A 17,586-nucleotide genomic window follows, 5' to 3' on the forward strand; every position below is an offset into this window, starting at 1 on the left:
TCACAAAATTGATGACCTCATGACCTCAGCAGCACAAAAAATATGGTTAGGGGGGGAGGGAGAGAAAATGAAAACGAAAATAATGTGCAATCGAGTGAAGGCCAGCGGCAGGGCATTGTCTGGCCATTGTTTGGCACTTGGGTTAAGATGTCTCCGAGTATTTATTTGGGCAAATTCTTTAAAGTCAACGCGTGCTTATCAACGGCTGGCCGAGCGGTAGAGGTAGGTAGAGCGGCTCACAGTCCGCTCGGCCGCTCTTATCATTGTTGTTGCAGCCCTAAGCCTTACAAATTCTTTATTAAGATGTTTAACCAAACGTCGGTTTTTGGTCTCTCGGTCTCCTGGTCTCTCGGTCTCCTGGTCTCCTGGTCTCGTGGTTTCCTGGTGTCTTGGTCCGTTGCCTTCAAGAGCAAAAAAATTGGGCCAAATAAACGAGCAAATATATAAAATGATTTTCATCCTTTGTGTGTTTTTCGGCTAAATGGAAGAGCGAAACAGGCAGAGATAGAGAGAGAGAGAGAGAGAGAGAGAGAGATGGTGAGTGAGACAGAAATAGCTGTCAGACATATGTTTATATGCTCGAATCAGCGCTTGGCTGGGCTGAGTTGGAGCCGGTTTGGAGCTGCCCGGGCTCTAACAATTTGCTCATAAGCCCCAACAGCGCACAAATATCGAAAACTAATTTCATCAAATATTTACGGCTCATAATAAATCAATTTGCACTTTGATGCCCAGTGCAAAGCGGAGGCTGCAACTGAAGGACGAACCACAAATGCGCTAAGAAAATTAATAAATTTATGTAAAAATATTGAAAAGTGAAAGGGAAATAATGCAAGTTAAAGAAGCATAGTTATTGACATAAATAAATGTATAAAATATTAGGTTTGATTTTAAAAATAAAAAATATGTATTTAAAAATAAACTATAAATTTTATATATGTAAATTATTAATTATGCATGCACAGAAAAAATAGAAATAAAGTATTACAAAATAAACCATTAAATTTATATATTGAAGTTATTAATTATGGTTGAATGAGAAACATTTCCTGTATCCTATTGGACTCTCTTCATATGCTTTAACAATTAACAATAACAACAATTATACAATAACCGATTCCATGAGCATAACTCATAATAAAAGGAATGCTAGCTGCTGCGAGCAAAAGGCTAAGTAAAGTCTTAAGACTCTGCTCTGAAATATACAAGATGAAAATTTTGAGCAAAAGTGTTAAAATTTTGAATAAAGTAAATACGACCTGTGCTGATTGCGTTCTGAGCTATTTCTCAGAGTGCGTGTAAACAATAGTGAGAAACGTTCAACAGTTAGAGGCGAGCTATGAATTTATGACTGTTAAATGCTTCTCACTGTATTTTATACGCACTCTGAGAAATAACTCAGAAAGTAATCGGCACAGCTCGGCTTCGCTCCGTTCACGATCCGCTGAGCAGATCAATTGCGTTCGTGAATGGAGAGTGCATATGTGAGAGTGTGAATGTAAAAGTGAAGTCCGATTGCATTGACTCAGTTCATGAGCCTCTTTCTGCGATCGTCAATCGTATCTCTCGCTAAACGAAGTTCGTTGAAAGAGCACTACACGAGTAGCTCAACTTAAGCCAATCAACAGCGAAGAAAAACGAAAGCAACCGAAGTGCTCCGCTCGGAGCGAGAGTGAGCGAACGATATAATATTTTAAGTTTGATTTCGGGAATAGAGAATAATTTGTGATTTGCAATTATTTATGTATGCCTGAGTGAATTAAAGTAAACTTATACTGCTTATACATATTCACATAAATCGTAACAATCAACATTTCTAAGCAACTCGCATTCAGTTAGAGCATTTCAGCCATTCACGCGCACGCACATAATTAAATCAAGCATACGCCGCGTGGACCAGCGCGTTGCGTATACGCGGGGCGTGTGACGTCATAAAATGTGCTGCTGGTTGCTTTGGTCGCGCTTTGGGCCATAAATCAAATAGGCAAAGCCAATACAATGCGAGCACCTGCAGCTGCAGCAGCAGCAACTGTTGGCTAAAACAAAAACAAAAATAAGAAAAAACAAAAACAAAAATTAAAACAACAAGTACAACAGCAAATTTACATCTATAAATCAGTGAGTGGGCGTGGCTAAAGCGCCGCTTGACCTGCGGCTATTTGCAATGCGCTGACGCACTAATTTAGCCCCTCTGGCATATTGACGGATTGATCAATATCAATAACGACATTAAGCGTGGCAAGTATTTAAATGCATTCGACTGACAAACGCCATCAACCGAATCATTAGCATCAAAGTAAATTTACGTATATTGATATTAGCCGCGGGGCAACCGCCCACTCGGCCAACTAGCCAACTGGCCATAACTCAGCAATTGGCCAAGCAGCTATATATGCGCTATATATATATAAATATATATATATATAAATTGTAATTTGTATAAAAGGCAGTGCAAGGCGTCTTTGCCGCTGGCCAAAGTCAGTTTGAATGTGCTTTGGGCCCAATGTATGCAAAATACTTGGCCGTAATTCCTTTTGCTCGCTCGCTCGCTCGCTGCACAACTTATGCAAATGCCGGACTCGGAGTTTGGGGGCGTAAGCAAAGCAGTTGCTTTTACGGCGCAATGCATATTATACAATATATATATATATATATATATATATATATATATATATATATATATATATATATATATATATATATATATATATATATATAGAAGGAGAGATATATATATATATAGATATATACATACATCTGTATAGAGCGCTAGTCCAATACATATCTCTGTGTGGGAACAGCTCGAAGTTTGCTCTTCTCCCATACATATAGGAAAATTGCATGTTTCACTGCAATGAAAACAAATCGCAAAATTACCATAATCAAAGCATAAAAGGGGATTTTTCTTGCTTTCTACAGATGCCATACTCTATCACTCTCCCCGTCTCTCTCTCTCTCCCTTTCTCTGCATGTTGCATTCACAATTGTCTTGTTGTCGCTGTTAGACAAAGGGAAATTTTGTAAAGTTTCACCCAAAGTTTTCGACACAAATATCTCCAAGTAATTGGCCTCGTTTGTCGTCTGTCTAACAAAAAAAAAAAAAAAAAATGAAATGAAAAACTTGCAAATTCAATTTTGAAATCAATATACCCGATGGCATAGCAATTGATGCGAACATTTCACGAATTGTTTCCCAAAAAGTTTCGCGCGTTGCGGTTATTGGCTAACTGAATGCAATGCGTGGCAATCTATATCGAAATGTGAATAATGAATGCGCATCTCAGCAGAGCACTTGGCCAGACAAATGGAGCGAGTTGTTATATTTGGGATATCTCAAAAACCATAAGAACTTTGCCAAAGTCATAATCGATGTATAGTTGGAGTTAAAGAAAGATATTACTGAGGGGGATATAAGGAAAGCTGAGGAGGGAGTGAAGCTGTGCAGTAGAAGGTGTCTTAATATTTATATTGCTAGAAGCATTGCTTGTTTACCTCTAAATAATTGATAAGAAGGCGTCACATTCTGTCAATCGAACATATTTCCCCCTTTTATAAATCCTCCAATTTAAAATCAATGCCAATTAGAATTCCACTTATTAAACGGCATATCACACATATATAAATATAAAATAATATCAATTTACATTATATACCCAAAACGCCTGCTCTAATCTCATTTAAATTCAACAGTCAATTCAAATCACATGCAATCCACAAAGTCCACACTCCACACTCGGCCAGTTTCACTGTTCTATTGCTAACGCTAGATGGCGCTGTTCATCATGGTTCTGGTCTTCACTAAAGCAAGCCAAACTGAAATTTCAATTGATTTCGAAATTGTGTTTCCCAAAATTAAATGAATACACATGTTCTGTTTTGTTGTTGGCAATTTCGCTTCAGTTTATATGTATAAAAGTGACTACTATTAGCTAAAATTTGAGACTATAGGCGTTACAATATTTGAAAATAATTAAACAAATATCAACTGGAAGACAATAATTGACATTGATATGTTACGTGGGCACAACTACAATTTACGACTATGGACGCAACACAGAATTAGAGGATGATTTAATAGCTAGGAACACACAGGGGAAGATTCTAAGATTACATAACTAGGTACAATTATTGCTTCGCAGTTGGGGTCGCTCGTGAAATTCGATTGGGAATACGTTCTATTGCTATTTGTTTGATTAATTCAGCTTTGGCAGGCTACCACGCCCACTTGGGCGACACCTTGTCAAAGTTCCACTCGTCGGGATGGCCCTCGTGATTGTTGCCATCGTCCACGCCGCTCATCTCCGACCATTTGAACGGGCCGCTGCCAATCCTTCGCATCGCAATGGCCCTCATATCGTTCCGCACCGGCCGCCGCTCCGTGATCAGCTCCAGCTCCGCCAGAGCCGCCGCATCGTCTATGGTCACACTGAGCCGCTCGTCGCCCATGGCAGCGGGCGCTGCCTGATCCGCCCGCTCCGCCGGATCAGCCGCCACCTGGACGTGGGACTCCTCCTCCAGCGAACGGGCGTGCGCATGCTGCAGCCTCAGGAAAATGGGCCCGGCAAAGGCGTGATAGTCGCTCATGCCGAGCCGCGCATTGTAGGAGAAGAGCTTGAGGTCTATGTTGCCATAGGCAATTGACTCATCTCCCAGCAGATCGCCGCGAAAGCCGTGATTGCGCAAATACTTATCGACCGCCTCCAGATTGGTAAGCTCGGCCTCCTCAGCGGCCGTCATTGTGTGATCCTCACTGTGGTTCTCGCGCGAGCCGCCGCTGGCCTTCAGGACCTCATCGAAGTAGGGCACGCCGTTGGCCAGCCAGGTGGAGTTGCCGGCCAGCAGGAAGTGCTCCGTGACATCCTTGCTGTACATCAGGCCCGGCAGCTGCTCCGCTATCCAGACCATATTCTTCAGCTGATCGTGGCGCTCGCTGATGGCGGCATTGTCCTTCTCATTCACGGCCACCGGCGCATCGTCGTGCTTCTCGTCCGCGTCCAGCGCATGGTACAGGTTGTCCTGGGTGCCCAGCTTGTTCAGGTCCACGGTGATCCATTGCTTGGCGCCCGTTATCGGATGCCGGGACATGGCGCGCGCCCAGGTGCGTCGGTTCTGGGCAATGCGATTGGCGGCCATGACGCGCGCCACAAGCGGCACCATGTTCTCCACGTCCACTGCCTGCCACATGGTCAGGTTCTCGTTCTTGATGCCAACGCCGCCCACAATGGACTGCACCTGCCGTCCCTTGACCACATAGAAGTCATCCGTGGAGCCCACGATGCCCGGATAGCCAGTGAATGTGATGTCCACCCCGGGCACCGTATTGCTGCGCGTGTCGGGCGAGAAGTGATAGTGGAACTTGTAGCGCTTCTGGATGCGCAGCATGGACGAATAGCTGCCCGCCGTGCTGTGACCGAACAGCAGCTGCAGCATCTGCGGCGACTCCTCCTGGCGCAGCAGCTTCGTCAGCATCGAGGCGCTGGGCAGGAAGAAATTCTTGCTGCCCGCCTCCACGGTGCCATTGCCACTGGCCAGCACATAGTTCTCGTAGTAGATCTTCAGATCCTGGATATCAGCTGCAGCATTCATCAGCAGAAAGTCGGACAACGGAATCTCCTCCTCCAGGTCGGAGCGTGCGCGTGTGGCTCCACGTATATAGCCCGTCTCCATGCCCTCCAGCTGATTGAGCACCAAGTGCACCTGATGCCAGTAATGATCGTGCTCGGCCTTGGCCGCCGCCTGCTGCTTCAGATGCTCGTAGTTGCGGGTCACCAGGTCGCGCAGCCACTCGCAAAACTTTTCCGAGCTCTCATCGCGTTCACAAGACGACGAGATTGTGCTGGAGTGAGAGAGAGAGAGAGAGAGAGAGAGAGAGAGAGAGAGAGAGAGGAGGCAATGAGCAGCTGTAGGCATATGATGGGGTGGCTGTCACACTTACTTGATCCATTGATTGTAGATGTTCTTCCAGGTCAGCGAGCCCTCCAGTATGCCAGCAGCATAGGCCTGCACCCAATCCGGGTAACTGCGCTGCGTTTCCACCTCGATTTGTGCCCAACTGCAGGAGATGCATATCATTTAGCCAAAGTGTACCCGACTGAGAGTGTAGATCAAAACTTACCCATTCTCATAGACAGAGTCCTTGTAGCATATCCTAGCCACACCCTTGGGTATGTTAACCAGGTCGTTTTGCTGCTTCCAGTTCTCGATTTGAAAGCCCACCTTCTTCGTCCAGAAGGCGGTGGCACAGTAGGTCCCATCGTACTCGGGCCGATCCATATAGCCGACAAAGAAGGCGCCGATCACCAGCAAGCCGGCGCCGATCAGTATATACGTCCCTATACGCGTCTTCTGCCATGATGCACCAACGACTTTCAGCATTGTGCCGTCCGTCTTGAAGCCGCTTTCGAATCACTACCCCGGAATATATATGTATGTATAGATGTATATGGTCTATGCAGACTTATTCCTGGCCAACTCTACTCTCTGGGCGAATCTGTCAGTGTGGAGTTCACTCGGCTCGGCAATAGTTGAGATCGGCGCGTGCCGCGTAGGAGTGGCCCAGTTTGATGGCAATCACTTGGCCAATAGCGCCAGGATGCGAGTCCTGTCTCCTGCTGCAGCTCCTGCTGCTGCTGCTGCTGCTGCTGCTGTTCTTCACGGTGGCCGCGCTGTCAAGCGAATCGGCCTTTTGGTTCATCGGGGTTGTCGCTGCTCTTGGGCAGTGGCTCAAACGGTGATTAATCGAAAAGTGAATACTTCTCAAAAACGAATGCTAATGCCTGATGTGTATAGGTGGTTGCTTATGTATGTGGTTGCTGTTGCCTTCTCGCTGCTATGTCCAGTAGCAGCAGATGCGGTTTATGTATCTATTGAGCGTCCAAACTATTTCAATTTACTGAAGTTCAAAGTTTATCCCTAGCAAAATAGATGCGAAAAGGAAATATTAAGTCAATTTAATTGAAGTCATTTATAAAAGAGAACCAGCCCATATAAGCTCATATGAAAGGCATTTCTCTATGACGTCGGCGCGTGTATTTAAATGAAAAGAACGCCCATTATTATTCGCTCACTCTAAATATTTATACAATGCGCATTTGCTGCTCAATAATAATAAACAATTCGCTTTTATTTCCATTCAGTTTGTAATACGTCTCAATTCGATTTTTTTGGCTCGAATCGCTAACTGTAATTCATATTCAGTCAAGAGATGCCCATCAAAATACCTCAATTTGTCCAACGGAATCTGAACTTTGGCAACATTTTCTATTTCTCTCTTGAATAAACATTTTAGTAGTTGAATTTATTTATATATATTGTATATATTTGTTTTATGCTCCGAGTGGATCTTGATGTGGCTAACTTTTATGGCACTCACAGCTCGATAAACATTCACCCACCTGTTCCAGCTGGGCGTATACTTAATTATCTAAAGCACATGATATCATAAATAATAGCGAAAGCATAGAGAAGTCCAGCTCAAGAATTGCAAAAGTATTTGCCTCACTTTCAATAATATCTGCTTTGGGCAGCTCAAGGCCTTGTAAAGGCAAAGTATAATCGTTTGTAATTAGAATTTTGAATCGAATCGAAAGCAACTTGTGCAACTGTTTAACAAAGATAAACAAATTGCGCATACGCCCCATTGCTCGTTCTATTTTCGACAGTTTGGGAATTGTCGGGCACGTAGAATTAGTTGATATGAAAATCATGTAAGCAAATTATATCACACGACTTTGTAGCTATTTTCCCTCTACATATATTGAGTGTTTATACGAATCTTTTCTTTTTTTTGTCAGCTTTGAAATGCCAAATATTTTGCAGAACTAAGCAACAATCAATCAGGAATTCAAACGAAATCGAAGCTCTATTAATAAAATGAAAATATTTGGTATTTTGGCTTTAACTAGCGATTTCTCTGGGAGGTTTTTCTAGTATATCATCAAAAGGGAAATATATATAGTGTATATAGCAATAAATATAGCAATGAATGTGTATTTGTATTTTAGTTCTTAGTTCTCATTTCCTAATTTTAAGCTCTTAGTTCTTCCCTTTTAAATCAAGTTATCAAATATGTTTAAAGCTCTCCGTTTTTAGCTCTGATTCTCTCTTAGTTCTTAATAGTTAATAATTCTTAGTGCTTCTATCTCAGCTCTTAGTCCTTACTTCTTAATGCTTAGGTTTTGCTTACCTTTTTTGTTTCCCGGGTCCAGGAAGCTTAAATATCCCAAGTCAACCCATTTGAAGTACTGCAAAGAGAAAGACAAATAAAAATAAAGTTAATCAAATAAATATCGTGTTTAGTCTAGTCTGAGTAAATCTTAAGAGGCTGCGCCTCTAGACATGTAAATCAATAAGATCATCATTTTTGAGTTTGTTTTCTCATTCCAATCCACAGAGCCAGCTTTCTGGACGTCCAGACTTTGTTTATGCAAAACGCTTATGAAAACGTTGCGCACGCGCACAAGTTCAACGAATTGTGCATATTTATTTATTTGTTTATTGAGATGAAATATGAGTCGTGGCCAGTTGATTGGTGGTCCCCGGCAGCTAAGTGAGCTCGGCGACTTGGCGACACTTGAATTGGAGCACAGGCCACTTGAATTGATGTCTTGTGATGTTAAAGCTCAATTGGCTTGAATGGCAACGAATCAAACCAGCAGCTGCTGCCTGTTGAGGGTCTATCGACTGCTAGACAAATCCACCTGCCTGAGCTAAGAGTTGGTAATCGCAGCGAAAGTAATCAGTAAACATATTGCAATATATTATATCACTTCAACTATAAATAAAGTGGAATGGGGCTTACAAGTAAAGTTAAAATTGTATTCTTAACGACTTTAACTAAATTAAGCTCTTTAACTGTTTTGCATATGATTAATTGCATTCACTATGTCAAGTGCTGGGCAGTCCCCATTTAAATTAATTCCGTTTGCACTTTACTTCGCTGAACCTGTCGCAAAATTGATCAGCTGACCAGTTATTAAAATATATATATACAAATATTTATGAACGAGTTATGGCTTACTGGATCTTGGCAATTCATTACGCTTGCAGTCATTACGAACGATGATTACTGAACACATTTAAAATATTTATAACTGCTTTTTTATGGGACTTTCCCTGAATCACACTGTGGACTGTAGTTCGCACCGATTGTTTGCTTTTTGCATTTAGCCGATATGAAATTCATTTCATTTTCGCTTCACTTGTGAAAATAAACAAGTGAAAAACGGCTGCAGCCAGTGGAAAACCGTGCCGGTCCGATAAAGTTGTTTCTGAATGCTGTCTATATATATCAATATTTCGAATACCCTGGCTAAAATGAGTGAATAGGGTAAAGTGAGTTATATATATCTCATTTCAGTTTTGTAATATCGATAAATATCGATAGCTCTACTTGTTTGAGGATCGCTCAAGACTCTATTTAAAATATATGTTAACCATAATTAGCATCAGCTCCTGCCCAGTCATAACCTAGTCGGGCATACCCGCCAATCGCACTCTCACTTGTTTTTATATATTTCTCTGACCAAATTGATTTGCATTGTAAACGAAAGATAAAGTGAACAGCGTCAAGGCCAGAAGAATCTGTCAATCATGCAGCTGCTCACGCGCTGCCAATTGCACGTTGAACTAGACAAAGTTCTAGCCAAGTATAAACCCTCCAATGACGTCAATGGCATGTGAGCTAAGGTAGCCTTCTAATGTCTATAAGCTTAGCCAAATGTTTGACGTCTATTTTGCGTATTTTTTCCAAGAAAGCTAACTGAAGTTAATTAAGTTTTATTATCGTTATCATCTCTTGTTTGTGCAGCACACAAAGTTGCTCTTGTTTTTGTATTATATAATTTTCGCTTAGATGTGAACATCCTACATGGCTGATTTATAGAGTTCAATGTGCGCAATGCAGCAACCAGATATTATGTGGATATTATCTAGGTATATATAGATATATATATTATCATGTAATACGCCTTGGCAACTGCAGCGCATTTTCAATCTTTCCAGCCCAATCAATCATTTAAGTCGACTGTAAATAATTGACTTAGTCGATAGCAAAGTGCTCCAAATATGTCCAGATAGAAGCTACGCTATTTCCTGAACTGAAACTGAAATTCTATATGCATACATATTGAAACATTGATAAGATTACACACACATGCTGTGCAAATATTTAGATATGCTCTTGTCAGTCTAGACAGTCTTGAATCAACTGACAGTGGCGAACATTCCATTCGGGTCGATTTAATAAATGTTTACCTAGAACTTTCCTCACATAAGCAATATCAGAGTCTATGATTTATGGGCCTATTCAAAATGTTGAGCTTTTGTGTTAACTGTACCTATTAGTAGAGCAGTCAAATAATTCACTGTTATGCTAAATGGTTCTATCCACAAATCAAGTTCGATATGCTCGCCTTTTGATAAACAAGAATAGCAATAAATTAATTACGTATACAGATCTGAAATAAAGGAAAACATTTATGAAAATAATCATAAAATTTTTCAAATTTTCCTACCAATAAAAATCATGTACCAACAAATAATTTTTAACTAATTACGGTACTTAAAAAAAGCAAAGAGCAGCCCACTTATTTAGCTATGCAAATAAAAGCAAATGTATTCAAATTTTTCAATGGGCTAAGCATTTCAAGGCAGTTCATGTATCCAAAACGTGTTAGGAACCTCAGGCAGACAGCAGATCATCTGCTAACGCGTCTCATAAATAATTCAACATCGGCCACTCACTTGGCAACAGCTCCAACTCCCAGAGTATTTGAGGCAACCTGTCGCTGATGTGGGAACCTCAATCTATGCTGAATGTAAAGAGCTAAGCGAGCATAAATATGCAAGCCCATGCAAAATATTGTAATCCAGACATCGCTTCATATCGGTCAATCAATTGCGCTCGGCCACTCGATCCAATGCAATGGGGGAAAAGTCCGCTGAGCTGAGCCGCTGCCACGCGCCATCCGTTGATAAACTCAACGAAATAGTAAACTTACAGCAGACAGCTAAGCCAGCTAAAAAAAGAATAACGAGTAGGTTTAAGTGAACGACTAGGTAGATACCCTGCCCAGCCTCAGAATGGTAATGTTAGCATTACAATGCTTTGGAGGAAAGTGTGAAAATATAGAGACGGAGTGCTTCTTATTTTGATAGAACTAAGGTGAATCAATTTATATATCTTGTTGATCTAGATCTTGAAACGTTCGATACATACTCGAATAAGTTAAATTTAATAACGATTGCAGTTGGTTTCATAGAAATCCAAGTAATTATGTATGTATAGAAATTTAAGATATAATAAACCTCGAGAAAAAAGAAAGAAAGAGAATCGTAAGGCAAGCAGGCAAGTAAAAAGAAGAAGCACCGAGCTCTCCTTACTCCTTACCCATAACTTATGAATCCTAATTAATAATAAATATACCTAATAACACCAGGTACATCTCCTATCTGCCTGCTACAAACCTATGATCATTAACAGCATACCCTAATTCAGACAAACTCAGCAGGCCTAGGGTATCAGAAGTGTAATCAGAAACTGCTACTGCAAATACAATTTGAGCGAGAATTGCAACGACAACTGATTACTGTCTCAACTTATATCAGACTAGTCGACATTATTGTTAAGAAAAAAGTCCAGACGTCGCGACGACTGCTGTGTTGACACACGTGGCAAAACCGTTATTCAACACTGGCAATATCGCTGAGCCACCCAGCCATTTGGCAAGCATCTGCAGATCGCATGCGCTGACAGCTTTACTCGCGTGATTAACAAGTTATACTCTATATGCGGTGTGATTGAAGCACGCAATTAACAGATCTCGACTGAGATACTATTGATGATGAAATGCTAATCAGCTTGTCTATAAACAAAAGGTTCATCAAAGAACAATCGACTTTTACTGTGGTGATGAACGAAAGATTTTTTATATAGATAAAATTATATAGCAATTTTAATTCATAAATATTCAATAGTTCTATTGAAATATTACATTTAAATTGTTTTCTTTGCAAATAGTCAAAGCTGTTTCCGCCAATAATATTTCTATACATTTTTTACTAGAAAATAAATATGGAAAAATTTAGATTATAGATTTCCATCTGCAGCTGTTTTCAGTACTTAGTCAATAATAAAATTTCTGAAAAACCCAGCAAAATTCTTCTTGAGTCGTCGTAGTTTATTTACCTTTATCAGATACACTCAGCTGTTGTACACACACCAACAAATATTTATCAACTATGATTTATGTAAAAATATATTTTTTAAATTTTATTCTTGGTTATTCCAACACGTAAATAGATCAGATCGCAAGAACCGGAAAGATCCGCCTATGTCAAAAGATTATATATATTGCATGTAATCGCGCTTCTTCGAAGATAATAACGACGTCAATGCGCAAGAAAATTTTTGTGAAAACGAATTTTCGCGCGATCTCAACCGATTGCCTTGACGCTCCCACCAAAACTGACAGCGTTCGAAATTTTTTGGCGAGCGAAACGAGCGGAAAATCCGACAAACGATTCGAATTGAAATTGTGCAGAGCAACGTTGTTCTATTGAACTTGGCCGCTTCTGTCTTCGACCCTCGAGCGAGTGATCCAACCCGTACAGCCTGTCAGGTGGTGCGCCATAGCCAACGTTTGAGCACGTGGCAGGTGTAGCTATCTCCAGCTCTGAGCACTCTTGACATATCTTCAAAGCGCATTAATATGACGAGCTATGCATTTATCAATGGCGACTTGCACCGAGGCTAACCAGCGCACGTGACCATCTGCCAACTGTCGAGAATTCGCATTTTTATGCCACAGCGCATTTTTAATGGAGCATTCAGTTAAATACCCTATACAGCAGAAGCAACAAAAGTATATTAGCTGAGAGCAGTCATTATGTTTAATTAATATTATATATATTATCTTAAGATCTTTGGGTAATTGAAGATAAACTATAGATGATCTGCAGACCTAATACTAATACTCATAAAATTTCGTTTGATCAATACTTATTGAAGAGGCTATAAGGCAGCTAGTAGTAGCTGTTATCTGCTCTAAAATTTCATTAAATTTTTGGCAAATTTCTGCTATTAAAATGTAATCTAAATCATAATGAAGATCATACTATGAACATCCCTGTAAATCATTCTTAAATTACACATATACGAGTTCTACCACAATTAGGTCAAAAATATCTCTGAGAAGACTTCAAGGTCTCTTCGATATCTTTTTAGGACAGATTATTGCACAGATATAGGTATATTCAGAATGATGTTGTTATGAAATGATGTTATTAAAATAATTCAAGCTCAGCTAAAACAACATGTAGATAGTTTAGTTTCAGTCAATTCTTCAGCTTGATATGATATACATATGAAACAGTTTATCACGTTCGATCTACAACTCTTTCAATTGATCTGCAGCATAAGCTTTGCTATGAGAATATTCCCAGATTCGAGTTAATGGCTTTTCACTTTATTATTTGTGCTATATATTGGATTAATACTTAATCTCTGAAGCCAAAATTTAGCTTCAACTTAATTCAATTTTTAACCAGTTTCGTAAGCACTGCTCAAAAACGAACTAAATTATATCAATATAATAAAAATACAATTTAATTGAGTTAACAATTTAAGCTATATTTAAATATCAGTTTGAGTCTACAATTTGCAACCGGTTCGCCATGAAGACGCTAACAAATCTATCTAAACGTTAGGGCATATGGCTAAAAGCAGTTGCCTCGACCCGTAATAGAACAGTCAAAGCTGTTAATGATGATTTTTAGTGAATCGTTTGCATTTCGCATTTCCATTAGGTTTCATTATGCACAGCGTCATTTAGCATCAGCTCCACAATTGACTTTGAATTGAATCGAGTATGGAGCGTTCCGCATAGCTGGAAATTGGCATTCAGTTGAATGCGCAATTAAAGTATAGGAAAATTATTTGTTACGTATTTGTTTTTCCAGCAAAACTTTCTACCATCTACAATAAATTGTCTTTGACATTTTTGTTGGGGTCAATCATGAGACATTTTAATTGACGTGAAATTTTCTCTTGAGGGCCTGAATGGCTGACTCTCTGTCTGGCTGCCAGCTTCAATTAACAACTAATTAAAGGCGGCTTGTTGATGAATTCTCCAGGCATTTACATAACTCTAAATGAAATGTATGCAACAATGAATGATCATATGACATGTGTATATACACTATATGATAAACATACATAAATAAATTATTGTATGATATATCTACTTAATGGCTCTATATCAGAGTCTCAACAGCTAAATTGGCAGCTCTAACCCTTAAGCTCTGCTCTCTACTCTTAAGTGAGTCTCAACTGCAGTTCATCTCATGCTGAGGGACAAGAACCTCAAGGATTTTGACCTCATTTCTTGTCTGCGTATTTGTAAGACACAATAGCTGCCCCCAATGATCACGCTGTCTGCCGTTGTCCGTCCGTCGGTTTGTCTCTCCGTCTGCGCTCGTCTGCCTGTGTCTGCTTAAGCCGCCTGGCAAGTTCTTTGAAAAGACCTGCCTGAGTGTGATGTGATGAAGCTGTTGTCATGCCACTGACTCTCTCTCTCCCCCACAACCTCGCTCGGTCTTGTTGTCGTCCTCTTTCTCACTCTAGTTCGCTCTTGTTGTCTGATCTGTCCCTCTCCTTGCCTTCTACTCCTGGCTTTGGCTCACGGTTTGCCTTTGTAGTAGTTCTTTATAATTGTCTTTTATTTATTTTTCCTTGATCACAGACAATTCTACAACAACAACAACAGCATCTTGAGGTATACGTCTCTTAAGATCTGTAGTTAACCGACTTGAACCCTCTGTTGCCAGGCAGCCTTAGGTATCCATGCAGACTTGTTCGTATTCGAGGTAATTTGAGACGATTTATTGTCGGGTTTTTCGCTATATATTCTAGGTCATTGCCTTTGACTTTTACTTTTGCTGAATACCAATAATCTTTTACCAATATCTTTTAAGTAATATTCAGTTGCTTTACCCAAACTTAAGATTTGCCATAATGAAACACTTTTCTATAATTTTCACAGCTTGATACTCGATCTATACTTTGCAGCTTCGTTGTGGAATCTCAACTAAATGTACATCTTATGAGATTTTGTTTTTCCGTCAAACAGGTGCTCTGTAAGAATCTTATCTCCTCAGAGCATCACTTATCTACTCAAACAGCATCATCAGCAACAACAACAACAACAGCAACAGCAACAGGAGTAGCAAACAGCTGTCTGCGTAAATACTTCATTTATTTTTGAATGCTTTTGTGGAGCTGCCGCTTTGTATAAATATTTGCAATGATAAGCGCCGCGCTGCTTCGCCCTGCACTGAGATCTGTCTCGCTGTCTGTCGCTCTGTCACGCTGCCTCATGTGACCCTATTCACCTGTCTCAGTCTGCTAACACGTTAAATAACGCCTGAAGGTCTATCGATGACACATATTCATTGTGTATTTGCTCATTTTTATCATACTTCCGACTGCGAATTCCAATTCAAATGGGATTCGAACACACGGCGTTTAGGCCTTCAGCTAATTGCACTTGACTCAGTTCCAGTTGCCGTGTTGGCCTATCAGTGTAGACTTAAATTAGCAAACAAATAATATATGTAATCGAAATAGCTTTACCGATCGGCAGAGATAAGCTAGGAAACTTGCAACGTAGAACAGTAGAAAAGAGTGGAATGTTCTCAACGGAGTATAGATAAAGCTGAGCGTGATGAAGCTCCGTTCTAAAGAATGTTATACTTTAATGGAACAAGAGCTCTACATGTGGTCTTTAGACTAAATCAAGATTATATTTAATTTATCTCCACCTTTCTGATCTGTTAAATAATGAGATCAAAATAATTTATAGAGGACATATATTTTTATATAACAGCATTACTCAACGCTTAGACGAGCCCTTATAAAACAGATTAGCCTCGTCTGTAATTTGCATTAAAAGCGTCCCAATCTAAAATTTCCTAGTTTTTCCAATCCGCCGTTATCTCAATATTGTCAATTCATTTCATTAGACTAGAAAAACAGTAGAAAATCCCATTGAGCTCGAGCTACAGGTCACACTCGTCGAACAACCCCCAAAACTGTTTAGTCATGTCTGCTGTTGTGCGTTAGTAGAAAGTGAAAACCCCTGATCTGTAATCTCATCCCGTTGAATATGCGCATTTGCATTCCCCGTCGGACAAAAACGTTTAAGAATACACAACGAAAATAAAAATATATATAGAGAAACTGAATTAAACAGAACAAATAGAAGTGCGAATTATTTATGAAAATATTGACCTGATTCCAGATAGCCTAGTTATATACATAGTAATGGAATGAGTCGGCGGTTACCCACGTTTCCTACTCGCCAGGTTTGCAATATTTGTTTAAGTGCACGAGCGCGCGTGTTGGCAAGCCCCTGAAACACTTTGAGAAGGTATACTAAGTTGCTTCTAGATACTACCCATAGTTATGTCAGCAGCTGATCGAAATATGCTATGATCTACTCACCGGAAAATTTGATTGGTTGCTGAGTCACGCAAAGTCTGCGCTGTTAATTGTTTGGTATTTGTTGACTAATGGTATTTATGTGGATTGTATTTAGTCTATTTTTCGATTTTCTAGGATCTAACACCTTTATAGATATAGTTTTAACACGAAACAGCGATATAGTCACACAACGAGCTCGTGTTAATTAACCATGAAGGGCTACATTGGAACCGCACTGGGTGATTTTGTTTCTTGCTTTTCACTTTCAACTCGCTTAACAAATTTTCCGCAATGCTTGTGAAAATGATTTGTACTATAGTATATTTAACGAAAGTGTGTAAAGACTTTTGATAGTTGTGAAAAAATCCGATTGTTGCTATGCGAGGCAACTAACTAATTATAAGCTCTGCACGGTGCTTGTATGTATTGCACATAAAATATATAAGTATGTATCACCCGTATGTATTTGTAGAGCAAGAGAACGTGGCGTTTCTCTTTTATTTATATTTTCTTTTTATCAACTCTGTAGCTCTTAAGACTGCAACACTTTTGGTTTAATGCATTAACTTTTAGTTAAACAACAATTGCACATCAATGTGAAATCGACAGACAATGAACACGATTTACAGTTTACGAATAATAAAAGAAAGGGTACGATATATTTGCCTTGGACGACAATATCACGTCCGACGATCACCTTTAACGAATATCAACTGAGTGAGTACTGAGCAACTGAGTCCGGCACAGCGCCAACCGAACCCAACCAAAGCAAATCAACCACCAGATCTCTCAAACGAATCCAACAAAAGTGTTGCATATCTCACTGGCACGGCGAGAGCCGATCCGCTCAATTACACTCGACTACATGACTGAAGTTTGATTGTCGCAGACGGAAAAGTTAACAAAAATATAGGAAAACATATAGAATTACAAAATAAATCTGATGTATGTCAATACTCTAATAAAGTACTTCACTTAACTATACAAGCTTTATCTTAATGTCTTAGTCTTAAACTTTATTTATTCTTACATTGCATCCAGAGCACTTCATGTATTTATTTTTTCTTTTATTTCATTATTTTAAGAATTATATTTTTTCAATGTAA

General features: G+C 39.8%; 1 protein-coding gene and 1 long non-coding RNA gene across 2 annotated transcripts; both read right to left on the bottom strand.

The window, feature by feature from the left end:
- Positions 1 to 3,869: 3,869 nt before the first annotated feature.
- On the bottom strand, positions 3,870 to 6,514 carry lama (phospholipase B domain containing lamina ancestor). Its single transcript, XM_018006753.2, has 3 exons — positions 6,116 to 6,514; positions 5,936 to 6,052; positions 3,870 to 5,836 (listed from the first exon to the last, which is right to left on the bottom strand). Exons 1-3 carry the CDS (start codon positions 6,373 to 6,375, stop codon positions 4,213 to 4,215), a joined length of 2,001 nt encoding a protein of 666 aa, XP_017862242.1. The 5' UTR covers positions 6,376 to 6,514; the 3' UTR covers positions 3,870 to 4,212.
- Positions 6,515 to 6,696: 182 nt separating this feature from the next.
- On the bottom strand, positions 6,697 to 17,213 carry LOC149269163 (uncharacterized). The gene is made up of 3 exons (XR_016269681.1): positions 16,502 to 17,213; positions 8,186 to 8,243; positions 6,697 to 6,912 (listed from the first exon to the last, which is right to left on the bottom strand). It is a non-coding gene; the product is annotated as an uncharacterized LOC149269163 (long non-coding RNA).
- Between the last annotated feature and the right edge of the window lie 373 nt (positions 17,214 to 17,586).

The sequence above is a fragment of the Drosophila arizonae genome, chromosome 4 (assembly GCF_054131065.1).
Source record: "Drosophila arizonae isolate 15081-1271.41 chromosome 4, UAZ_ARI_1.0, whole genome shotgun sequence".
NCBI classification, from domain to species: Eukaryota; Metazoa; Arthropoda; class Insecta; order Diptera; family Drosophilidae; genus Drosophila; species Drosophila arizonae.